We start from the raw sequence: 26,632 nt of genomic DNA, 5'->3' as shown, positions 1-26,632 counted from the left end.
GCCATAACAGGTGCAGAGATTTTGTGAGCAAGGAGAAAAACCGGGCTTAGGATTTTCAGTTAATGCTTACTTTTTAATATAGAGATAAGCTTAAACGGATCAAGATGGGGAGAATAACAAACACAAATTTTCTGCGTTAGTCAAAGACAGTAAACATTTTAACTGCATTTAGCAAAATCTGTTTCGGGTGTTTACGGGAGGGTAGCAGACAACCTTGTTTTTCTGCACTTGGCCAGCATCGTGGCAGTGACTGGTCCGACGCTTCTCAGGGCAGCGGGTGGGAGCACAGAGCCCCCGAACCCCCTCCAGGCCCTCACTTCCTGTTCCCCTCGTCCTTCAGTGCGTGGACCTGAGCTGTAATGAGCTGAGCGAAGTCACTTTACCAGAAAACCTGCCTCCAAAACTGCAAGAACTAGACCTGACGGGAAACCCCCGACTTGCCCTCGATCACAAGACCTTGGAACTGCTGAAGTAAGTGTTCTGGGGCGTGCGGCGGCCCCGTCTGTGTTCACGGATGGCGGGATTTACAACGTAGAGAAAACGCTGAACAGAATAGGAGGGACCTGTTGACTCAGTAGCTGTACCTGCACACGCGCGAGGGGATTTGTGAGTCCGTAGTTTACCACCGTGGAAGGCCAAAACCAATTTCGAATACTTGGAAACTCAAGTGTCCTGTCAGAACGTTCCTGAGGAAGTATCCAGACAAAGAGAGAACTAGAATAGTGAACACAGAGAGGGAGAAGGGGATGGAAGGAAAGGGGAGCGCGATGACTAGCCAAGACCTAAATTTACATCGCAGTTACTGGTAACATGGTGTGACGCTTAATGCAGATGTTGTGAAATGATTTGGAAGGAGATGCGAGATGTGGGGAAAATGCACAGTGTGCAACTAAAATCCAGATTATTTAAGCAAAAGTGGCAGTGTGGGGTAGTTAGAGCCTGCTAAGTTATCTTCTTGCTTGGGGAAAGAATTTCTTTGATACAGTCTCATTCTTGATGTCAATGGAGACTTACAAGTTCACTGTGTAAAACATTAAAGGAAACTTCATTAGAAAAGATGTATTTAAAAATTTTTTTATCACAGAACTCTAAAAGTCAAGAGAATTTGAATTATGCTTCACAACTGAATACTATGTAGCCATTGAAAGCAATGATGTAGAGTTACATTACTAACTCTAAAGATCTCTGCAGATGATGTTAAATGAGAAGAATGTTTACAAGGAGGTTGTATGGTACGTTCCCACTTTTTTGCAAAATATGTGCGCATTGGGTGTGTGTGCTTGTGTACACCTGGAAAATGCCTGCAAAGACAGAAAACAAAGTGTTACAATAGTGTTATTCTCTGGATCATAGGGTTATGGATGGTCTTCATTACCTCCTTTACACTTTTCGGAATTCTTACTGTTTTTTTTGCAGCCGGTCTTAAGTCTTGGACATTGATACACAGTAGTCATTATGTTTGCCGTTTATGCTTAAACCCTGTTATACTGTCTGCTGTTGAAAGTCATATACCATTATCTCAGAAAAAACTGAGGAAGAGTAGAATTTTAAAAGCGAGTAGCATTAATGGTCTATTAATATTATCCTAGGCTTTTAGTGCAAGCCAAAATTTGAACATCACTCAAGGTGATTTCTAGAGAGAATAGGCCTCATTAGTTCCTGTTGGTTTTAGGTACTTAATTTTTCAATATATAATTGAAGAACGGAGCTTAAGTAGAGTGTCGTAGGGAAGCTGCAGGGGACCTAGGCACTCTCCACCGTTTACCAGCATGTGAAGCCTTGGCCCGAATTGTTGAGTCTGTACAGACCTTAGTCTTCTCATCTACATGATGAGGAGGACGGCCTACTTACTTGCCAAGGGGCTTCTCAGAACTAAAGTGCATGGATTATCAATATATATTTCATCTTTATACAGGTAACTTTTGAATATTTTTATAAATAGATGAAATTTTGTGTTAAAAATAATTATATCAAAATTAGTTAATGGATATAGCTATTTGGAGGAGAAAGCTGAATTTGTATTACACACCCAAATAAACTCCAGCTAAATTAAAGAGTTAACTCTATAAAATGAAATCATTTCTAGAATAAGAAAAAATCCTATGAATATATGACTTTTTAGGCCAGAAAATATGGGCGGGGTTGGGGGGGGAGGTGGGAGGCAGGGCTCACAAGAGGAGAAATCAATATATAAAGATCGGTGTGATATTTCTGTTATAAATATTTAAAAATATGTTTTATACAGAAAAGTTTGAAATTTCTTTCCAGAAGGAATCAAGGGTAACTCTAAAAGGCAATTGACAAACTAAGAAGAAACACTGGCCCAAAAAGAGGAAAAAATAAAAGTATTAATGTTCTTGACAGAAAATATTCTTATAAGTACTCAGCACACAAGCAAAGACCATTAACATTTCACAAAAGAATTATAGATAGGTACATGAAAACATGATGTTCAGCCTTAATATATCAAGGAAATATTAAATATTTAAATAACATTTTCCTCCCTCAAATTGGTACCCCTGGAGTACTGTAAATTGACATAACTTTTCTTAAAATGTATTGAATCTGTATCAAGCTTTTTAAAATATTCACATACTTAGACCAAGGTTTTCTATTTCTGTTTCTATTATTTCTAAAAAATAACCAGAAATGTGCTCATTTTAGGCACAGAGGTAGTCATGACGCTGTATCTAATTATCTTTAGGATGAACGTAAAATGCCATGGGGAAATACTCGTGATGTCACCTGGTTTTCCACCATTACTTTCTCTGAGTGAGAGTATGTCCAAGAGCACGGAGGGGGAGGGGCAGAAGGAGCGAGAATCTTAATTAGAACAAAGAAAATTAGAAAAAAGAATTATCCCACTATTACACAAGTGTAAGAAAAATCTATTTGTTAAAGTCTCTGTGGTGAACATGATGCCGGACTGGCCTGAGCTGCTACAAAGAAACACATGGGTTCTCAGATTTTAAAAAGGTAACAATGAAATTGTAACACTTTTATGTAAACATGTTGCCTTCTGTTTGACAGCAAGAAGGCTGCGGCTTTCTCATAAAGTGGGAGAGCTTCCATGTCTAATGTATTTCTTGTGCTCCTGGAGGCTTGGCCTGGTTACTGGGCACCAGCCACGGTGAGTTCATGTGGTGGCTCTTCTGTGTGACCGAGCTCCAGCGCCCGTGTTCTCCTGGACTTACTTAAAGACATGCAAGAGTCAATGTTCAGCTCATGTCTGACCCCTGTGCACAGCCGCGCTCTGTTCAGCTCGGCAGAGAGGGCGAAACACCCGCTTCACCAGAAGGGACTGGTGGGGGCGTTTAAGGATTATTTTTTCTTTAATTTCAGGCTAGGAAATGGAATTATTTCTTTGATGGTTCTGAGTTCTATAAAGAGTATAAATATCTTTAGAAATGAGCCCTCCATTTTTCTCTGGAATTCCAAAAGGTAGCGCAGATGTGATGAGAACCTTGGGTAGGCCTTAAGAAAGCATCTCACTTGCTTACTGTTCTGCATGGGTGAGATCTAGTGCCCGGCCATAGGAACAGCAGCTCATGCCAGCCTGTCTTTTCAAATGCCCTCTTTTATTGTTAGGATTGAAAACTTTGAAAAGAGGGTATATAGCTCTGCTATAAAATAAGGTATTCGTTTTACTTCAGGATTTTCTGTTGGCGTCTTTCCAGTGCAGGATAAAGGGAAGAATGAATGTCTGCTGGTAATTGAGAGTAGAAACTTTTCTTTCGCGAAATATTTTTAAATTTCAAAGAAATTGCTACCAGCTATTTCTAGAATCAGCATGAACGCAGTTAGATATCGATTTACTTGCTATAGTTGAAGGATATTCAGTGTTTGTTGTATTTTGGAGTTAAATTCTTGGGGTCATGACAAACGTGTTTGTGTTAAGAGATTATATGTAAGCTTTTTCTCTTGTGTATGTAACAGGGGGGAAAAACTAGTGGCAGTTTATAAGTAAGTAGGATTTATCTCACGGTGTGGTAGCCAGCCTTTAAAAAAAAAAAAAAAACTGTTTCACAGCTGTAGGACTTCGTGTCTGGGGGCACAGAATCCCTCCTAGTAGGGTGGTTTTTAATAAGAGTTCTCGAGTTTTTGTCTTCCGTCCAGTTGTGGCGCATGACCCCGAGGCAACATGACTTGTCTCCCAGTTACATTCACAGAGTTAGTGTGTGATTTATTGAAATACCCTTTATTTCATAATTTTATATTCATCTTAGCACGAACGGCTGCAAGTGAGCAAGGAATCAGAAGCGCCTCAGTATTTGTGAAATACCGGAAGGGGGGATACGGGCAGAAATTGGATTTGAGGATGCATGTTGCGGCGTTTCCTCAAATCATTCAAATACAGTATTATTGTGGCTCAGGTTTCGTACTTTGCAAATCTGGGTGTTCATGCTTTAAGAATACACCCAATGTCGTGTTTTCTACACCAAGGTTGAGAGCCGGCCTCTTCCTTCCCAGGAGGCAGTAGCCATCCAAGTGTGATGTGTCAAGGTCTCAAATCACCACCCTAGGATGCTGATAAAAACTAATTTTCATGCCTCTTTGTTTTCACTTTGAGTAGCTAGTTCTTGCTGTATTTTAGACGCATTAAACACAAATGCTAAGTCCAGAGTACTTAGCAGGTGTTTTTGTTTCTCAAAGAAAGGTAGCATTTCACACAGATTTGATTTTAATGATTCTGTCCCTTCCTTTTCTCTCATTAGTAATATCCGCTGCTTCAAGATTGATCAGCCTTCCTCGGGAGACGCATCTGGAGCCCCAGCTGTCTGGAGCCACGGCTACACCGAAGCCTCAGGGGTGAAAAACAAGTGGGTGAAACTTGGGCCTGAGAAGCACCTCGAGGCCGCCCCCCTCCAGTGGTGGGGGAGACACACAGTGCTAGCCCACACTTGGCCTCCTGTCACAGCGATCTGAGCAGGATTCCCCAAAGGGAGGCCACCTCAGGCCTTCCAAGAACAGTGAGCTAAGCCATGCGTGGCATCACACACTCTTGTCTTTGTGAGGATGTTGCTAGGAGACAGGGTGACGGACGCATTCGGTCTACAGGAGATTCCAGGGTTTGCAGAAAGCCTCCGGTTTGAAAGGCATCCCTGCCCCTTGGAAAAGTCTATCTTTGTCTGAAGCCTGTTTACCAAGCAAAACAGGGGATAGTATTCGGGGAGAAGTGGCCATGATTGTGGCCCCGTGGAGCGGTGTCTTAGAGCCTAGGTTGGCGGGGCGGGGGCGCCGGGGCGGTCCCGCGGGTTAAGCAGCCGCTCTGGATTTCAGCTCAGGTCGCGATCTCCCAGTCCTGGGATTGAGCCCCACGGGGGGCTCTGCGCTCCACAGGGATTCTGCTTAAGGCTTTTTCTCCCTCTACACCCCCACCCCCCAGCTCACACACTGGCTTTCATGCACATGCTCTAAAATAAATGAAGAAGTCTTTAAAAAAGAATGAATTAGGTTGGCAGGAGGTTCCTTTTCATTCCCTGTGACGTCAGCTGCTTGTCTTGCTGCCAGGACGTGTCCATCTCAGTGTCAGTTTCTCTTTCTTCCCTGTCTCAGGTGCAAATACTGATTTTCCTGGGAACTGAATCAAGCTCTTCAGGCTTTTTATGAAGAGGAGCTAATAAGTAGTACCAGAAAATACCAGAAAAGGAGAGCCTCCCATAAATTAGAATAGCCGTCATTAGCTAAGGTATCACAACATGAAATACGGAGAATAGGGAAAGAACAAAAGTGGAAGACGACTCCGTAATACCGAACATTCTACCCTGGGTGCACATTAGAATCGGTCGGGTGAAGAACTTAAATCTTTAACCTGCGCCCGGCATTTCAGAGTGTTTGAAGATTTCCCCCAGGTGACTCTAGTGTGCATCCAGGAATGGGAACCACTGACCAGCTGAATCTCTTTCATGGAAAAAAAAAAAATGGACTTGCAGGTGCCATGCTGCCCCCTTTTTTTTTTTTTGCTTTGAGCAGAAATCAGAATCAGGTTCTGGACCTGACACGTTGGTCCTCCTTTCCCTAAGGGTGGGACGTGGCGTCGTGCTGTCTGGAGACCAGGCAGCTGCACCTCAGCACCTCTGCTCCGTTCGCCCCGTAAAGGCAGGATAACCAGCTATGCCCAGGCTCTGGTTGTTGTATTAGTTCTGTGTACTTTGCCTTGTGTTAGTACTGTCCTTCGGGGAGAAATTAGTACATTCTTTGGAGCACTCAGAGTTCCTTTCTGGAGATCTTTTTAAAAGACCCAGGTCTTGCTTATAACCACCAGTACGTGAAACTGCTTTCGAATTCCAGAACACTGATGTGAAACCCAAGATTGGCTCTTAAACATCTCTGGATACTAAAATGTATTATCTACTCCTCTATATTAATGAAGCAAGAGACCAATTAGACCTTTTTTCTCTGCATAATTCCCCCTCCACCATTACTTTTTCTGAGTGAGACTGTGTGCCAGAGCAGGGCGGGTGAGGGGCAGAAGGAGCGAGAATCTTAAGCAGGGGCCACACCCAACCCCAACGGGGAGACTAAGCAGGGGCTTGATCTCATGACCCTGAGATCATGACATCATGACCTGAGCTGAAATCAAGAGTCAAATGCTTAACTGACTGAGTCACCCAGATGCCCCAACTTTTTTAAAAAAAAAAGGTTACACTGAAGTGTAACATAAGTACACCAAAGTACGTCAATAAGCACCCAGCTCAGTGCACGGTCCCACCGCGAGCGCACTGCAGACCACCGTCTGCACTACAGAACAGGCTGCCGGCCCCTCACCGTCCACGATGCCCGGGTCCTCACCTCACTTCCCCTTACTTTTTTTCCCTTTGGTTTTCCCAGAAGTCTCTCAAGTGTTGTTTGGTTTTTGTTCTGTTTTGAATTGTCGATAAAGTGGTCGCGTAGACAAGAAGCTTGAGGCTTGCCATCTTGAAGGATGAGAGGGGCTGTGCCTGCCTTCTGGTCCCACATCTCTGTTCTTTTCCCCCTCCCCAAGGCTGGTGGTGTTGCCTCCCTAGCAGATCATTTCAGATCCTTTGGGGAAACCAAGGCAGGGAGCTACAACTGAAGAATTTAGATTCTTTCTCAGACTAAAAAACAGGAAGTTTTAGTAGAAAAGAATCACTACTGTATTTTTTAAAGATTTTTTTTTTAAATGCATAGCCTCATTCTGACTAGCAAGGGGAGCTTACAGAAGGAAGATGGAATTAGGATTATTAAATTTTACTTTGCTACAAATAGCCATGTAACTTAGGAAGACTTATTTTCCTTAATAAATGGAGGCAGGAATTTCAGAGTACTGACGGAAGAGCCAGGCTGCCCGACTTTGAATCTGAGCTTCCTACGTATTTGCTCTGTGACCTTGGGCAGTTACTCAACCTCTCTTTGGCTAAAGTTCCTCAACTGTAGAATGGCACTAAAACTAGTGCCTGTCCATGTCATAGGGTTGTTGTAAGGATCCCAAGTCACATATACGTGAAGTACTTAGAACAACACGGGCTGTATAGTAAACAGGCATGTGAGTGTGAGCTGTTAAGGGTAATGGTTCTTAGGACTGTTTATCCCCTAACTCTGGGCGAGCTAAGGTTATTTTTTTCAGGTTCCTATCTCCATCTATCCATGATGTAGATAGGTGCTTTACTGTTCTTATTAATAAGAGCAAGAATAAGAAGTTATTAATAGTCAATAATAGTCAATAAAATTCACCCTTTTAAGAGCACAGCCCTGCAGGTTTTGATGAAAGGATGTGGTTGTGTAACTACCGCCACAGTCAAGTTCTAGAGCAGTTCCAGCACCCCCAGAATTCTCCCGTGACCATGTTGTCCGTTCTCCTCCTGACCCCAGACCTTGGCGGCTCTTGACCTGTTTTTGTTGAATGTCACATAGATGGAATTATATAGAAGACGCCGCCTCAGGCTACCTTGTTTCACTTAGTGTAATACATTTTACGTTCATCTGTGATGACACATATTAGTTCCCTTTTACCGCTGAGTACTCCTCCATCGCATGAATATATTGTCATCATCCGTTCACCATCTGAAATCGATGTAGAGTCCCAGGTTTCTAGCAAATACAGCTGTAAATGTTCTAAAGAGTCGTGTACAGGTTTTTGTGCAAACCTGTTTTCTCTTGGGTAAATACTTAGGAGTAGGATTATATATATTTAGTTCCTTAAGACTGCCAGATTCCTTTGCAGTGTTGCATTCCCAGCCACAGCGTGTGAGAGTTGTAGCCGCACACCCATACCTGTGCTTCCTGTTGTAAGGTGGCGGTGGCAGTGGCGGTGGCAGTTTTGGCCGTTCTAATAGTCATAGCTCCATGTGGTGTATTTTGCTTTTCATCCCGGCCAATGATGCTGAGTGTCTTCCCATGCATTTATCATCATCCACATAGCTTTGGTGAGAACAGATTCTTTCTTATCAAATATGATTACTAAAGGTATTTTTGTAGACACCCTTTATCAGATTAAGAATATTGGCTTCTAATCATGCTTTGCTAAATGTTTTGTCATAGGCTTTTTCTGCATTCAGTTGAGATGACCATATGTTTGCCTCCGTGGTCTGTTGATGATGGTCAATTACATGGGTTTTTGAATGTTGAATCAGCTTTGCGTGCCCAGGATGAATTCTGCCTGGTCATGCGTGATGTAGTCTTCTTTTCATTTGCTGCTGGATTCCATTTGCTGGTAATTCGGTGCTCGCGTCTGTGTTCATGATGGGCATTAGCCTGTAGTTGTCTTGTGATGTCTTTGGCTTTGGTATCAGGGCAATGCTGGACTCATGGTTGAGGAGTGTTTCCTCCTCTTTAGTTTTCTTGAAAAGTTTGTACAGAATTGATACTTCTTTCTTAAAGGTTTGGTAGAATTTACCAATAAAAGCCATCCGGGCCTGGAATTTTCTTTGGTATCTAACTATACATTCTATTTCTTTGCTATGGGATTATCTATCTCTTCTAGAATGAACCTTTGTAATTTAGGTCTTTTAAGGAATTTATTCCACTCATCTAGTTTTCAAGTTTGACAGACTTGTTCATAATATTATCTTTTAAAATCTGTAGGATCTGTGCTCTCCTTCCTGAGACTGGTGATTTGTCTTTTTATAGTGATCAGTTTGGTTTGAGGTTAATTAATTTTATTGATATTCTCAAAGAACCGGCTTTTGGTCTTGTTGATTTCCAGCTGTTTCTGCTTTCTAGTTTATTGATTTCTGTTTATTTTTATTATTTCCTTTCTGCTTGCTTTCAGTTTGTTTTGCTCTTTTCTAATTTCTTAAGTGTAAGTTTAGGTCATTGATTTGAGCTTAGAACATTAATATTCTAATAAAAGCATTTAGAGCTATGAATTTCCTTCTAAGCAATTTCTCCAATATGGAGAATGTACTTTGAATGACTTGAATCCTTCAAATTTATTGAGACTTTTTATGACCTAGATTATGGTCTGTCTGGGAAAGTATTCTCTACATTTTGAAAAAATGAGTATTCTGTTGTTGTTGGGGTAGGATGTCAATTAGATCAAGTTGGTTGATGATGTTGAAGTCTTGAGTATCTGATTATCTACTTATTCTGTCATTGGCTGAGAGATTGTAATTATGGGTTTGTTTCTCCTAGTTTTATCAGTTTTGCTTCATGTATTTCAAAGTTGTCTTAAGTGCATAAACATTTAAGATGTTGTAGCTTTATGATGAATGAACTGATCCTTTTCATTATCAAATGACTATATCTGTAATATTCTTTGTTCTATAATATACTTTAATCTTAATGTATCTTCCCCAGTTTCCTTTGGATTAGTTTAGTATATCTTTTATCCTTTTACTTTTAATCTTTTTATATATAAAGTAGGTTTATTATAGGCAGCATATAGTCAGATCTTGGTTTGGGTTTGGGGGGGTTTGGTTTTTTTTTTTTCTTTTTTCTTTTTCTTTCCAATCCAGTCTGACTTTGTCTTCTGGGGCAGTATTTAGACCACTTGTAGATTTAATGAAATGAGCTGGTTAGGTTTAAATCTGCCAACTGTTTTTTATTTGTCTCATCTGTTTGTTCCTTTTCTCTTTTTCTTCGTTCTTTTGGATTTATGATTCCATTTTATCTCCTTTAATCATTATTAGTTATGCTTTTTGTTCAGTATTTGTAGTATATCTTTAATTATAGTTTACCTTCAAATAAGAAGTTAATCTATCACTTTACATCTAAGAACCTTACAATGTGTATCTCCGTTTCCTGTCTCCTGGTCTTTGTGCCGTTGTCATGTTTTACTTATGTTAAAAACCCCAAAATACGTGGTTATCATTTTTACTTTAATAGTCATTTTCTAAAGCAGTGTTTCTCAGCATCCATGCTATTGACATTTTGAGCCAGAGGCAGGCAGGGAGTGAGGGACTGTCCTGTGCTTTAGAGGAGGCCAAACAACCCCCCCTTGGCCTCTGCCCACCACGTGTCAGCCGCACTGTCCCTCCCAACTGTGACAATCAGAAACGTGTCCCGCGGATAAAATTGCCCCCATTGGGAATCACTGCTTGAAAATGATTTTTCGAATGAGTTTTATATTTACTCATCTCTTTGTCATTCCTTATCATTTCCATCTGGCATTTTCTTCTGCTTCATGTACTCCTTTTGTGTTTCTTACGCTGCCAGTCTTGGTCAGTTTTTGTGCATCTGAAAATGTCTTTATTGCACCTTAACTTCTGAAAGCAATTTTTTTTTTAAGATTTTACTTATTTATTTGATAGAGAACAAGGAGGCAGAGATGAAAGCAATTTTCACTGACTTAGAAATGCAGGTTGACAGTGTCTTACTGTCAGGACTTCGAGGGCGCTGCTCCGCTGTGTTCTGCTTGTTTCCTGTCCTTGTCTTTGTCCCTCTGGCTGCCCCCCGCCCCCCGGCCCGAGTCCTGATTACCAGCCGCTGTTGTTGTTTTTCCATTTTCTTTGCTCCTATTTGTCGAGCTGCAGTTTTCATCTTTTGAAATCTTTTCCACCAGTAAATTCTTCAAAGGCTTTTCCTGTTCTCTCTTGTCTCTTGAAGACTCCAGTTCCCGGCGTGTCTGCCTGAGGCTGCCCCGCGCTCACGGGTGCCCTGGCCTCGTGTGTCTGCCGCTCCGCGTTGCCCGCGGGGTTTCACTCGGGCGGTCTGTGGGCTGCGGGGAAGTGACTTGGAAACAACGCGCTTGTGGAGAGGCTCAGGGTGCAGAGGCCCCGCCGGCCTCCAGAGCGCACGCCCACCTCCCTCGCTCGCCCGCAGCGCCAGCGGCCGCCTGCTCCCTTGGCTCTTTCCCCTGCTGAAGCCCAGAAACTTCCTCCGGGCAGTAAGCTGGGCGGCTTCATGCTTGCTCTGTGACCCGAGCCTCTTACCAGTCGGTGTCTGAATCCCGTTGTTCCACTGGTTTGGTGTCTTGGTTTGTTTTGTCCTGCGTTTTTAAGTTGTTTGAGGGAAAACAAAAAACAAAAAAACATAACAAAAGGGCCCAGTGTTCCGGTTGGCACTCCAGCTTTGCCCAGTGTGGAAGTTCCCTTAATAAACGTGTTACGAATACTTGTGGATGTATGGACTCAGAATCTTGTTTTATTTCCCATACCTCCTCTTCTTTTTCTTTCTCTGCCATTCAGAAATAAAATCAGAGGGCGCCTGGGTGGCTCAGTGGGTTAGAGCCTCTGCCTTCGACTCGGGTCATGATCTCAGGGTCCTGGGATTGAGCCCCGTGTCGGGCTCTCTGCTCGGCGGGGAACCTGCTTCCTCCCTCTCTCTCTGCCTGCCTCTCTGCCTACTTGTGATCTGGCAAATAAATAAAACCTTAAAAAAAAATCAGAAGACTGGGGGGAGGGTGGCCTATGTGAGGTGTCAGTGTTCATCATTCTTCTTTGCTTTAGGAAATGAGTTGGAATCAGTTAGCTGGGGTGAGTTTGCCTTAGTTACTCTTCCCCGTCTGAGGTCAGGAAGGAGGCAACGAGACTGGCCACAGTGTTGGGCTGGGGAAGGGAGGAGGGCGGACTCAGCGCCCATCACTCTCGCCTCGTAGGTACTCAGCACCCATCACTCTCACCCCACAGGTACTCAGCACCCATCACTCTCGCCCTGCAGGTTGTGTGTTGCGGCGCTGTCAGTGAACAACTTCTGTGACAGCCGGGAGGCCCTGTACGGGGTGTTTGATGGAGACCGGAACGTCGAGGTACCCTACCTCCTCCAGTGCACCATGAGTGACATTCTGGCCGAAGAGCTGCAGAAGACAAAAAACGAGGAGGAGTACATGGTGAACACGTTCATTGTCATGCAAAGGTAAGAACCTTCCTGTCCCCGCTGGGTTTTCCTGCTCTCCGCTCTGCTCTCCACGAGTGTTTTGGGCCAGTGGTCTCAAAGCACTGTTTGTCCCCCGAGGGCATGCAGGAGGCATTCAGGTGATCTGGTTTTGCGTCAGGATCAGGGCTGGACCGTGTCCACTCAAGACAAAATGGTGCTCAGACGACCTTGTAGGAGGCTGAGTCAGTGACAGGAATTTAGTGTAGAGCTTTTGGTCACTGTAGAAACTGAAACTGTGTTGTTAACTCTCAGGGACGAATGCCACAAGCATTCCCTCCTTCAAAGAATTGCTCCTCCTCAAGTCACTGCAGTGGCTTTGCAGGTTGTGAAGGAATTGTCTGTCCATCCCGTACGGCACACACTGCCATGGGCCCAGGCCACAGGGCGTGTGCTCAAGGTCGCGAGAGCAATGCCGAGCGCTCCTCTTTCTCTCCCGCGGTCATCCGCCAGAGCAAGTAGCTTTGCAACAAGGATAGAGAAAGAATCTGCTCAGAGTGCTGGTTGGGAGCAGCCTTAAAGTTACCCCGAGTCCTGAAGAGCTCGGTAGAGTGCTCTGGTGAGGCGCTCTGCTTCTGGACTCACTTCTGTCCTTCAGATTCCAGTGGGCACGTACCATTAGCAATTAACTACTGATAACAGATAATATTTCGTGATCCCTTAACATGCACCAGTCATTGTTTTAAATACCCCACATGCCGTACAGCAACATTAACTATCTCACTGGGTAGAATGTACTTACCTTACTGATGAGCAACTGAGGTACAGAGAAGGAAAACAGGTTTCTCGTTAGTAGATGACGCAGCCAGAGTTTGACCCGGTGCAGGTAGTAGGACCGCAGAGGACGTCCCAACAACCAGCCACATCACCATTGTGTCCTGGGGAACGAAGCAAACACAAATCCTCCTATGCACGAACGTGCACACGCACCCCGTCACACCCGCATTCCAAAGAGGTCCACTGTCTATCGACACTCGAGCACTGAACAAGAATTAAGAACCTCAAACTCTGCTCCCCCAGCTGTGCTGGTCCCCACGTACTGTCCAGTTGCTGGCTTTGCTCAGAGGAGCCATTGTGCCTTGAAAGGGGGCAGGCAGTGCCCCCCTGGTCAGGCCTCCGGCCCCGTCTGGTCAGGGAAGGCCACGGGACCGAGCTCACAGACCCGGACTGTCGACTCATCTCCGGTGCCATTCATAGGCCCGTCTTTTCCCTGGTAAGAGGACGTGGGATCGGGAGTGACCTTCCTCCGCCCCCGGGGAACCGTGTGTCTGCCTGGGGCTGACATCCTAACTCAGTCGAGCGGGCAGCGCTGGTTTCCATGGCTGGTGCCGCTGCCGCCTACCACTGACCGTCGACAGGAGCTGACAGGACCCGCAGGGCTGCCCTGGAAAATGAGCCTGTCTTCGCCTTCTGGCTTCGGTACCACTCGGGGTCGGCCGGGCACTGGGAGGCTTGGGACAGGAATTCTGGGCTCCTTTCGTCAGAACGTGCGGGTGCTGCGCGTGCTCCGTGCGGAGAGTAGGGTCACCGATAAAAGGGGTGGATCTCCAGCCCTTTGGTCACTAGACAGTCCTTCCTGTGAATATTCTGGAATAAGGAACACTGGTAGAGAAAGGCAAGGCAAGAACATGAATGGTCCCGAAACTAAAGGCTCCTTCCTACCAGCCAGTGTCCTTACGAAGGTCAAGACGTGGGCGTCCAGGTCACGCTGAGGTGCGTGGGTCTGTGTGTGGAGTCGTGAGGGGCTGTTGAAGGGCTCCCTCGGTTTAATGGCTCCCTCGGTTCCCTCGCTGGGGCGGAGGGCAGGGGAAGAGGCGGACGGGAGAGAACTCCGCGGCCGCCCCTGCAGCGTCATGATGAGGGTGCAGGAGGCCGGATGCAGCCGGACCAAGGCTCCTTCAGCGGGGAAGTGACCCTCCCCGAGCTGTGAGCCAACAAGAGGGCTGGGGTCTGGGGTTGGGGACAGACGCCGCACACACGCCCTTCCAAGTTGCTTTGGTAAGAGAGGCCGAGTGGAACCCGGGCTGTGTTTCTCCTCCTGCTGAGTTAGCAAAAGTGACCCTGACAGGTTGTGTCTGGGTTTTTACCTGTGCTCTCTGGATTCCAGGAAACTTGGAACCGCGGGGCAGAAACTTGGAGGCGCTGCTGTCCTCTGTCATATCAAGCACGATCCCACGGACCCAGGAGGGTCCTTCACCTTGACCTCTGCGAATGTGGGCAAGTGCCAAACGGTTCTCTGTCGGAACGGGAAGCCGTTGCCGCTGTCCCGATCGTACGTCATGAGCTGTGAGGAAGAACGGAAGAGAATTAAACAGCACAAGGCCATTATCACGGAGGTGAGGAGAGCGCGGTTTTCCCCGGGGTGGCAGGGAGGAGGGGCCAGGGTCACGGCAGAAGCCGGCAACATCCCAAGTCTGCAGGGTCACAAAGCAGAGGCTCTGAATGAGAGGTCAAGACATCACAGAGGGATCATGAACAACTTCTCCATGGCTTCCCTGGGTCCGAGGCTCTGTCCAGTGCCTCGTGGCCTTAGCTCACCTGAGGCTCACCAGCTCTTCTGTGAAGGCTCCGGTTCGGGACTTGAGGGGGCACGCCAAGATCCACTACTGGGATCAGGGTTCCCTGACTCTGCCGCTTGCAGGCTTGGCCTTGGAAGCCTTTGAGCCTCCTTTCCCCAACGCCGCGGATCCGTCCTATCTTCTGAGACCCGCGGATCAGTGCATTAGTGGCCAGTTGTGATTTCTGGTGCGGGGCTCCTGTGCCTGAGTGAGGGAGCGCCGTGCCACTCCGGTTCTTCGCAGCCCCAGCCCCCACGGGGACACGGGGTCTTCACGGCGGGGTGAAGAGCGCTCTGGGCGGGTGGCAGGGGGAGGCAGGGGAGCTGCTCCTCGCACCCGATGCACAGGACGGCTCCACCACAAGGGTGGCTTGGCCGCAGCTGCTCACAGTGGTTCTGTTGAGAAACCTGCCAGGGCGGAGCCCCAGGCCAGGGTTTACAACTCTGGGCCCTCGGGGAGCTGCCCTGGTCCCCAGCTCCAGGCCCTGGGGAGCTGCCCTGGTCCCTGGCTCCCCACAAAGTGCTGAGCCCACCCTGTGTGCCGGGAGATGGTGCGGGGCTGCAGGAGCCGAGAGATCCCCCCCCCCCCCGACAGGGCCCCCAGCACCCCCAGCACCGCGTGCAGCCTCGTATCCCATGGCAGGAGCTGGCCAGTCCGGGGAGAGACGAGGCCAGCCTGGCTGGTGGAGGAGGCGGGGGGGGGGGGGGGGGGTGCGTTCTCTGTGCCCCACTTGCCTTACCCCCCACTCCCCGCAGGACGGCAAGGTGAACGGAGTGACGGAGTCCACGCGCATCCTGGGCTACACCTTCCTGCACCCCAGCGTCGTGCCGCGCCCCCACGTGCAGTCCGTGCCCCTGACGCCCCTGGACGAGTTCTTCATCCTGGGCAGCAAGGGCCTGTGGGACAGCCTGTCCGTTGAGGAGGCGGTGGCGGCCGTGCGCCACGTGCCCGACGCGCTGGCCGCCGCCAAGAAGCTGTGCACGCTGGCGCAGAGCTACGGCTGCCACGACAGCCTGAGCGCCGTGGTGGTGCAGCTCAGCGTCCCCGAGGACAGCTTCTGCTGCTGCGAGCTGGGCGCGGGCGGCGCCGGGCCGCCGCCCAGCCCCGGCCTCTTCCCGCCGCCCGCGGGCATGGCGGGCAGGGAGCGGCCGGCCGACGCGCCGGGCGTGCCGTCGTCCAGCAGCGGGCTGGCGTCCGAGATGAGCAGCGAGCTGTCGGCGTCCGAGATGAGCAGCGAGGTGGGCTCCACCGCGTCCGACGAGCCCCCGCCCGGCGCGCCCCCCGACAGCAGCCCCGCGGGCGCCGGCGAGCCCCGCTGCCTGCTGCACCCCGGCGGCCTGGCGCACTGCTTCCAGCGGCAGCTGTCCAGCGCCACCTTCTCCAGCGCCTTCTCCGACAACGGCCTGGACAGCGACGACGAGGAGCCCATCGAGGGCGTCTTCAGCAACGGCAGCCGCGTGGAGGTCGAGGTGGACATCCACTGCGGCCGCGCGCGGGAGAAGGAGAAGCGGCGGCCGCCGCACCCGCCGGCCGAGGCCAGCGACGAGGGCATCGTCATCAGCGCCAACGAGGACGAGCCGGGGCCGCCCCGGAGGCCGGACGGCGCGGCCGCGGGGACCATCGGGCGGCGCCGGGCCAACGGCTCGGTGGCGCCGCAGGAGCGGAGCCACAACGTGATCGAGGTGGCCGCGGACGCGCCCCTCCGCAAGCCCGGGGGCTACTTCGCGGCGCCGGCGCAGCCGGATCCCGAGGACCAGTTCATCATCCCCCCGGAGCTGGAGGAGGAGGTCAAGGAGATGATGAAGCAGCAGCAGCCGCCGCCGCCCCGGCCGTGCCCCGGGGACCCGCTGCCGGACTACTGTGACACGCCGCTATGACCCACCCGAGCGCTGGTTCACAAATAAACTAACCGAGAAAGACCGAGTTGCACGAGTCTCGCAGGCTCACGTCAAACCAGGGGTTCACTCCACGCCCGCCCCACGTCCCCCGCCCGCGCCCGTCCTTCTCGCGTTGGCCATTTTTTTCACAATTTCCACTCTTCTTCCGGTGATGCTCTACCCCAGGATTTAAAATTTGTTAACCTCCTCCCCTAACATCTCAGACGTGTAAAGACAACAAAAGGTTTAATATATTACAGAGAAACGGTTAATGATAATGTAATATTTTTTAAAACGGCTTTTTGTTGTTTTGTTTGGAAGGCAGGGCCGGTTGCCAGTGCTAAATGACTTTAATAATATTGTAATTCTGTATTTCTTTGGGGGGGGGGGGAGGCCTTTTGTTTTTTGTCTTGAAAATGACAGACATTTGTAGAATATGGAGACTAACTCCTAGGAGTTGCTTTACTCTGTCAGGTGACTTAAGTCACTGGGATTCACTAATTTTCTCTGAGAGAACAGTTGATTGAGAAATTTCTATTGTAAATAGCTCAGTGTTGTATAGTGACGCTCCAGATGTTTTGTAGTTTTGGCATAAGGACACAGCCTATACAACCCACGTTCCTCCCCCCCCCCCAACCCTGCCCCACAGCCTCCCCCCTCCACCCTTGGAGCTCACTCAGTGCACGGCTGACCCAGGAGAGAGCACTTCTGTCCAAATAAGGTGGATCTTGGGCTGCTAGAAACCAGCCTGCACCCAAGGGGCTTCTGACCCTCTTCCTTCCTCTCCCGCCCCCACCCAGCCTCTTGACTTTTGCAGACACTTTTCGTGTTCCTTACTGCTGTCACAATCAGCATGATTGTATAGCGTTCAATTAGATCACTGACATACCGAGAGTTATATTAAAGCAGAATGCACAAATGAACATGTCATAATTTTTGTTATAATAAATATAAAATTTACAAGTATTAGACCCATCTGCTTTTGTCCCAGGAGCCAGGTGTGTCTCTAAGATCACACCCAGCTTGGGTTTGGAATGAATGGATGTAACTTTGGGGCTACCAGATATTTCTGCCTGATTTTTTTTTGAAGGGAAAACACCCGACAAGTGAACTGACTTGAAGGAGTTAGTGAAATGGACCCTGTGGTCAGCAACATGCAGGGCTGGTCTTCCCGCCTTTCTATTTCTTGTCATGATCACCAGGGACAGATAGAGGTTATATAGAGGTGCTCCCCGGGAAACTCCTCCCACAAAGCCAAGTTCTTTCCAATTCTCTCAGGGACCCCTCGATCCACATGAACAGGTTACTAGACCTTTATGTGAACAGTGAAAGTCAGGAACTGGCTGCCCCCGTCTCCACCACTAGCACTAGGTTTCCTCCAGCGGGAAATCCAGTATTGCCAGCCGACTTCCTGGCCTCGTTTGCAGACACTAGCACCCCCCCTTCGCCCCAACCTCGTACCTCATGAACCACATGTTCTAGATGCTGTTGGGCCTCTCTAGCTCACATGGACCAGCTTCCCAGGCCGACCTGTCTTCCTTTTCAGGCCGGCCCTGCAGGGGTCCCTAGTTAGCTCAGTGCCAGGACAGGCAAATAGTATTCCTGAACTATAGACTCGGTGACGGGCTGCCAGTTCCGCTGGGGGCCAGAGCAGCGGACCAGCCTTGTCTTGGTAATGGCCGCGCTTTCTTCGGGGTCTGGCTACCTGTACACACGCACACTGTGAAATTCACGAAGACCACGGAGGGATGAACTTGGCCCAGTAAGGGGCGCAGGCACCAAGGGACAAGGCTGCCCCCGTCTAGGCAGCGCGCTCTACTGCGGACGGGAAGCAAAACCAGCTCAGGCTCGCACGCCCAGCGCCAGCCATCCGCGCCCTGCCCTCGTCTTTGTCCTGCTCCGGGTGGACCGGAGCACACGGGGGAAGCTCTGCGGCTGCACAGGAGTGCCTTACTTGCTACAGAAGACGTGGGCTAGTTCTTGGACTTCTGAGTTCTTAAACCACCCCATGGCTGGGCTGCAGCCAGGCAGACCCCGAGGAGAGCGGGCGCTCACTCCCCGGGAGCGGCACTTGCTGCTGCAGTGTGGGCTGCGATGATCTGAAGATGTGACGGTCCCGGAGCAACTGCCAGTGCCACGGGCAGCCCCTGGGATCACCCAGTCCGTGGTCAGTCTTAGTCCTGCCTGAGCTTCCGTGGCGGATGAGGGAGCAGGGGGACAGGCTGGCAGCCAGGGGTTTCCTGAGCCCAGTTCGGTCCTGCTTCTCCATTTATGAGTCACGCGGAGCCACATGGAAGCTACTGCAGAGACGAGGGACGAGGTTTCTGTCCTTTAGGAGCCCAGGCTAGACCAGCACGTGGATGAAAAGGTAATGGCAGATGAGCCCATGGTAGGTAGCCAGAGCCAGAGCCTTGGGCTTGCGTGGGAGTTCCCCGGTGATTTTTCTGAGGACTTTTCTGTTCCCGTCTGGTTAGGGCGGCATCTAATAGTACAGGCGGAGCGGCTTATAACACTGTGAAGTGCTGAGAGATCTCGGGGTGAGTATGAGAGAGGGGGACGTCCTCCCCGGCCACAGTCCCTGCTTCCTCCAGGAAGGCCGCGGGATTGGGAGAGGGTCTGAGACAGGGAGACGAAGAGGTTAGAGCCGAAGCCTAGCAAGCTTGCCGCCTTGTGAAGACGCAGACGGTCCCGTTCGAGGAGCGTGGACGTGGTCTGGTGTGGGATGAAGCAGGCCGGTTGGCCTCTGCCCGGGGATACAGAAGCCCGGCCTTGAAGGGGCCCTGGGGCTGCTCTCCCGAGCCCGGAAGCCCAACCTGGCCCGCCCGGGGTGTCTCGGTTGCTTTTATCGCAGCGCCGCCTGCTGGTGACATCGGACCCTGTTCTTTCCCTTTCTCCTCTTGAAGACACGAAGTTGCATGTCCTCTACCGTCCTGGCGGAGAGCAGCCCCAAGCACCATTAAACAGGCGGGGAAGCTGCTTGAAACCATGAGGCTGCACCGGCGTAGCCGGAGCCCCAGGCGTAGCCAAAACCGCAGCGTTAACCTGGGAGCGAGGACGTCAGGCTCCAGCATCGATCCCCATCCCCCCAGGAGGAAAGAAAGAAAAATCCGTAATAGGTGTCCGATCTTAAAGGATAGCATCGGAGAATCCGCTCACTGCTGGCAGCGCCGAGTGGGGGGGGAGACCCATTCCCACTGGTGGTCACGCCCACGTGAGCCCGCCCCGGAAGACACCGTGACTTGCCCCCGCCGCAGCCGGAGAGAACTTGTGAAGTGTGTGTGCTGGGGGCGGGCGTGGTCTGCGCTACCTGCCTCCCCAGGGGTGGAACCAGGTCACCTATGTAGAGCAGTTTGCAGAGAGGAAAACCTTATGTAAGTGGAAGTACTGCCGTAGTCGTCAGAGAACGAACCACCTTCAAGGCAGGAGAGAACTGGGAACACCGCGAAAGTCCCTTTTTAAATTAAGAACTCTCCGAGGAGCAGCGGTTGGGTGGTTACAGGTGGCGGGCATGAGGTAATGGTAGCGAAAATAGCCTTTTCTCTTCTGTGACCACGGAGTTTCCTTTCTCTTTGTTCATCCTCCAACATAAGTTTTCTGCAAATTAATCTATGCAAACAATTTCTGTCGTTCGCCTGTCCCGAACCTGTTCGTGATGGTGCACAGGTGAAAGAGGCCTCTCGAGGCTGTGCCCCATCCCCCAGCCCAGCCCCGCCCCAGCCCAGCCCCAGCCAGAACGAAATGACAAGTGAATTCACACGGGCCACTCCCACGGTCATTTCTACAGACGGAGAAATAAAAATGCCTTAAACTGAAATTACAATGAATTTCCAGTCACCGCTATCCCTTGGGTCTTATTCCCAAAACCGTACTTCGCTCTAAATACTCATCTCATCTATCGAGAAAAGCTAAAACGACAGCAAAATCCTTGTCCCAAATGCCGCACCCCCAGACGCTGACGCGGAGAACTCCTTTCTAGGTCATTTGCTTTTCCGGGTCTTTAGGAAAACAACTCCACCATGAACGCTTGAAGGTCCGTGGATCAGTCGCCCCTTCCCTAGAAATCGTGCCGCCGGCCCCCCATGAACCCTGCTCACAAAGTAAACTCTGCTCTTTGGCCTAGAACACGTTTTAAGAGTTACTTGAATATCCCTTGTGCTGGAACATTTCTGTAGGTTAAAAATAGCTCCTCGAGATCTCCAGTCCAACCTGGCGACAGAGGAAGGCCCCGAACTCCCCTCCGGCACAGACGCCCCCAAGCTCCAGCTTGGACAGAGCAGTGTCTCCTGAAGAAGGGCTGAGGCTGACCGAGCAGCATCTGCGCGCAAGACAGAGCGAGCGAGCGAGCGAGCAGGAGGAAGAGCCGGAGAGACAAACACAGAACGAAGGCAACCCCGGCCAACGCTGGGAGTGCAGGGGGTACCTGCCCCGGGGACTGTGAGCACAGACGAGAAGCTCCAGTGTCGAGGGGCAGTGCAAATTAAGAGAAGACCCAGACCCAGCAGCCCGGCAAGCAGCAGCCAGGTCGGAGGGGCCGTCGAAGGCCCCGGTTCCTGGGCCCCTTGCACCTTGTTACTTAGAGCCCCTCGCTGGCCCGTCGCCTCCATGAACCACAGGTTCCTAGTCTCCACCAGCCCCAGCTGTCCCACAAAGAGGGCCCAGACGGCACACACTGGGACATCCCACTCAGCACATGACTGCTCCAACCAGCTCACCGAGGTGACACAAGCGCAGAGCACACTGCGACACTGTGGGCCCGTGCCACTCAACTGAAGACTGTCCCCGGACCCTCTGGCCGATGCCCGGCTCTGCTCGGCTGCACTGCAGACACCCTCTGCTCAGAGCCCTTGGAACCACTGGCCCCTTACCCCCCCACCCACCCCCTCCAGACACCCTGCCAGGGCAGCCCTGCATCCAGGGTCCACAGACCTCCCTAGCTCATGCCTGGTCCACGTCCAGCCACCCCACCAACGCACCCCCTGCCTGCAGAGCCCTGGGGCCCACACAAGGATAGCGGCTGAGTCACCGGCAGCCTCCAGCCAGGGCGCCCTCGCTGTGGGAAGGCCTGCGCCTCCCCAGCCCCAGCCCCTGCCCACGCCACCTCCGTTCCAGCCGGGCCACCAGGCTCGCCCAGGAACAGCGTGCTCCAAGGCCCCCAGTCCCTGCACACACGGTCCACACAGGGGCCACCGCACGAGGTCAGTCCTTCAAGATTAAGTCGCTGTTCCACGCAGTTCATAGAAACCAACACACAATCCCAATGGCAGAAATGACGACAATCCTCTAAGCCTGGGATTTTTTGTTTGTTTGAAAAATCAACCGCAGACCATCAGCTTCTGGCAGAGAAAGGACTCTCTCGTTCAGGACTTGGTTCTGCTCTGTGAGGAGAAGCGGGCCAGTCTCCGGGCCCTGTCAGACTTCCTTTAGACCCCGCTGCGTCAGCCCCGGGACATTTGGAATGTCTTTCAGAGGAGTAAAGGACCAGGTAGAGACCTTGACCTTTCTGATATGGAACAATTCAAAAGTTCGTTTGAGAAAATTCTTCAGAGAGTTTTAGAAAATGTGACGATCTGCTTCAGAGACACTGAGGAGAATTCAGTGTGGACTCAAATTATCTGGGGAGCACAGTATAGACAAGCCAAACCAGTGTCCACTATCCCCAGGCTCCCCCACACCTCCGCTTGCTCCTGTCAGCTGAAGAGCAGCAAACCCCTTGTGAGTCAGGCACGGACAGTTGCCAACAGGCGCCAGACGACTGTGAAAATGGACCTCAGAAGCTGGCGTCTGGACTCACTTAAGGCTACAGTGTTTATTTTTCTAAAGATTTCTATTTGAGAGAGAGAGCAGGAACAGGGAGAAGCACAGAGGGAGAGACAGAATCTCAGGCAGGCTCCTCGCTGAGCACGGAGCCTGGCTGGGGCCCCATCCCGGGACACGGAGGTCAGGACCTGAGCCAGAACTACGAACCAGCATTTCAACCGATGGAGCCCCCAGGCGCCCCAAGGCTATTGTTTCTAAACAGCATAATCAGACTTCTGAAACTTAAAATTCTACTACGCCCCTAGAAGAATGAACCCTTGAGCTGGGTAAACACATGGGTTCAAGGATCATTCCTGAAAACCGACTAGAAAGCGTCCAGAGAGTGACTCGAGAAACTTTTGGAGACTATCCTCCACCAAGACTAGAACGTGCATAATACAAGCTTGAAACAAAGTTCAGAAATGACTTAAATGGAGACCTCTTAGCAGAGAAAGAAAGCCCTCCAGTGCCTAATAAAGATGTCTAGCCTGCATCTTCCCAAAGCGCTGAAAGCCTTGGCCCCAACTGATTCTGTAGACGTATCCCTTCTCCCTTCCTCACTCGCACCCCCCATAAGGGCCTAATTTGTTTTAAAATTAGGTAAATAAGGTAAATGTGGTTATGCTGTACTGCACATGCATCTCAGCTGTAAGCTAGATGGCTTCTGTTTATAAACTTGTGTTTTAAAAATTAGTCTTGAAAGTCGCCTGGGTGGCTCAGTGGGTTGGGGCCTCTGCCCTCAGCTCAGGTCATGATCCCAGGGTCCTGGGATAGAGTCCCACATCGGGCTCTCTGCTCAGCAGGGAGCCTGCTTCCCTTCCTCTCTCTCTGCCTGCCTCTCTGCCTACTTGTGATCTCTTTAAATAAATAAATAAGACCTTTTTAAAAAATTAGTCTTAATACTGACAGCTGAGAAATGTTTGATATCACTGTTGGGAAGGAGTCTTTCCTCTTCTGCTGCGCACCCCTTTCCCCCATATCCACAAAGCAGAGCACCTGTGTTAGGGTGTTAAATGTGAATGAATTTCATGGCAAACACAAACTGAAAACCTGTAAAAGATACACACAAATTATAGGAAAGAAAGCCAACACTAAAGACAATCACAAGGAAAGAGTAAAAGAAGAAAGGACAGAGAAGAACTGGAAAAACAACCAGAGAAAATTAAAATGGCAACATGTCCATGCTTACCAATAATTAAGATGTAAATGGTCTAAAGGTCCCAGTAAAGGACATAATGTCTGAATGGGTGGGTAAAAAAAGGAAGATGCATCTATAGGCTACTTAGTAGAGACTCACTTCAGACCTAAAGACACATACAGACTAAAGTAAAGAGGGAAAAAGATATTCCATGCAAATGGGGGGGGGGGGGTAGCAACATATTTGACAAAGAGTTCAAAACAAGACTCTAACAAGAGACAAAATAGGGCATTACAAAACAAAAGGATCAATTCAACGAGCACCTATAACAACAAGCATCTATGCACCCAGCGTTGGAACACTGAAAGAAAATGTTAACAGATCAAAAGGGAGAAATGGACTGCAATATGATAATACTAAAGGACTTTAATGTCCCATGACATCAATCATAGATCATTGAGGCAGGAAGTCAGTAAGGAATCTGAGTCCTGGAAGGCACCTTAAATTCGGTGGATGCGACAGATGTATAAAATATCCTATCCAAAACAACAGAACACACACTCTGTTCAAGGGCACGTGCAACGGCCTCTAGGATAGCGCACATGTTTGGCCACAAAGCAAGGCTCAGTAAGTTTAGGAAGATTTAAATCATATTAAGCATCTTTTCTGAACACCTTGAATGAAGGTAGAAATCAATTACAAGAAAAAAACTGGAAAACCATGGACATGTGATGCTAAACAACCAAAGGGTCAATGAAGAAACCAAACAGGAAATTAAAAAACACATGGAGATAAATGAAAATGGAAACACAACTCGAAATCTTTGGGATGCAGCAAAAGCAGTTCTAAGAGGGAAATTTATGCCAATACAGGTGTACCTGAAGAAGAAAAGAAAAATCTCAATCTAACCTTACATCTAGAAAAAGAACTAGGAAAAGAACAAAGCCCAAAGTTAGAAGGAAGAAAATAAAAGTCAGAGCAGAAATTGAATGAAAGAGACAAAAAAAGAAAAATCCACCCAGAGAAAAGATCAAAAGAACCAAGAGCTGGCTCTTTGGAAATATAAAATTGATAGCCAGATTCACCAAGAAAAAAAAAAAAAAGACACAAAATCAGAAATGAAAGAGAAGTAACAACCAACACCGCAGAAATACAAAGAACTACAAAAAATTACATATCAACATTATTGGATGACCTAGAAGAAACGGACAAATTCCTAGAAACATAAAATCTTCCAAAACAGAATCAGGGAAAATGGAAAAGCTGAACAAAACAATTATATCATGAAATTAAATCAGTAATCAAACAAATCCCAATAAATGAAAGAGTATTCACAGATGAATTCTACCAGACCTTTAAGGAAGAGTTAATACCTATTCTTCTCAAACTATGCCAAAAATTAGAAGAGGAAAGAAAGCTTCCAAATACATTCTACAAGGCCAGCATTACCCCCATACCAAAACCAAAGACACTACAAAAAAAAAAAAAAAAAAAAAAAAAAAAAAAAAAAAAAAGAAAGGAAGAAAGAAAAAGAAACAGGCCAATATCCCTGATGACATCAATTCAAAAGTCCCCAACAGGGGCTCCTGGGTGGCTCAGTGGGTTAAAGCCTCTGCCTTCAGCTCAGGTCATGATCTCAGGGTCCTGGGATTGAGTCCCACTTCGGGCTCTCTGCTCAGCAGGGAGCCTGCTTCCCTCTCTCTCTCTGCCGGCCTCTCTGCCTACTTGTGACCTCTCTTGGTCAAATAAATAAAAATAAAAGTCCTCAACAAAATATTAGCACACCACATTCACCAATACATTATAAAGATCACTTACCACAGTCAGTGGGATTTATTTTGAGGAGGCAAGAATGGTTTAATATCCACAAAAATCAACATGATACACCATATTAACAAACTGAATAAAAATTATGTGACCATTTCTATAGAGGCTGAGAAAGTGTTTGACAAAATTCAATCCATTCATAATAAAAACTCTCAACAAAGGACAAATGTGACAAACCCACAGCTAATATACTTTTAAGAAAAACAGAGCTTTTCCTCTAAGATCAGAAACAAGACAAGAATGCCCACTCTTGCCCTTTTATTCAAATAGCACTAGAAGTCCTAGCCATAGCAATCAGACAAGGAAAAGAAATAAAAGGCATCCAAATTGGGAAAAAGGAAAACTATTTGCAGAGGACATGATACTGTATATAGAAAACCCTAAATACTCCATCAGAAAACTACTAAAACTGATAAGTGAATTAAGTAAAATTACAGGATACAAAATCAATCTACAGAAATCAATTGCATTCATATAGATTAATAATGAAGCAGCAGAAAGTGAAATTAAGAAAACAATCCCATTTATAACTGCACCAAAACAATAAAATATGTTAGAAATAAACTTAACCAAAAAAGCAAAAGACTTGTATTCTGAAAACTATACACTTGATCTTAGCCAAAAGGCCAAGAAGCAATTATTATTCTGAAAACTACAAAACACTGATGAAAAATTCAAAACAACATGAATGGAAAGATATTCCACAGTCATGGATTGAAAGAACAAATACTGTTAAAGTGTTTATACTATCCAAAGCAGTTTATATATTTAATGCAATCCTTATCAAAATACCAACAACATTTTTCACAGAACTACAAAAACAATCTTAAAATATGTATGGAACCAAAAAGGATCACGAATAGCCAAAGCAACCTTGAAAAAGAAAAACAAAACTGCCAAGTATCACAATTTGAGATTTAGAGTTATACTACAAAGTGGTAGTAATTAAAAGAGTGTGATACTAGCATAAAAATAAACACATAGATCAATAGAACAGAATAGGAAACCCAGAAATAAATCCACCATTATATGGTCAATTAATATTTGACAAAGGAGGAATGATGGGGAAAAAAAGACCATCTCTAACAAATGGTGTTAAGGAAGCCATTTGTTGGGTTGGGGGACCGCATGAAAAGAATGAAGCCAGGCCTCTTTCTCTCACC

The 26,632-nt window shown here is 48.3% G+C and overlaps 1 protein-coding gene and 1 pseudogene across 1 annotated transcript in view; both read left to right on the top strand.

Annotated features, from left to right (window-relative positions):
* Window positions 1–17,674, top strand: part of PHLPP1 (PH domain and leucine rich repeat protein phosphatase 1) — a 206,032-nt gene extending 188,358 nt beyond the window's left edge. The window contains exons 13-17 of the mRNA XM_059140758.1: window positions 341–471; window positions 4,716–4,820; window positions 12,061–12,255; window positions 14,381–14,609; window positions 15,587–17,674. Of these exons, the coding sequence (XP_058996741.1) occupies window positions 341–471; window positions 4,716–4,820; window positions 12,061–12,255; window positions 14,381–14,609; window positions 15,587–16,708 (1,782 nt within the window). The 3' untranslated portion in view covers window positions 16,709–17,674. The remainder of the gene's footprint in view (window positions 1–340; window positions 472–4,715; window positions 4,821–12,060; window positions 12,256–14,380; window positions 14,610–15,586) is intronic.
* Window positions 17,675–20,216: 2,542 nt separating this feature from the next.
* On the top strand, window positions 20,217–25,819 carry LOC131810931 (centromere protein N-like; annotated as a pseudogene).
* Window positions 25,820–26,632: the final 813 nt, after the last annotated feature.

This window comes from Mustela lutreola, chromosome 11 (genome assembly GCF_030435805.1).
Source record: "Mustela lutreola isolate mMusLut2 chromosome 11, mMusLut2.pri, whole genome shotgun sequence".
In the NCBI taxonomy this organism is placed as follows: domain Eukaryota; kingdom Metazoa; phylum Chordata; class Mammalia; order Carnivora; family Mustelidae; genus Mustela; species Mustela lutreola.
Note: the sequence above shows the minus strand (reverse complement) of the source record. Positions and strands in the feature narration are given on the sequence as shown.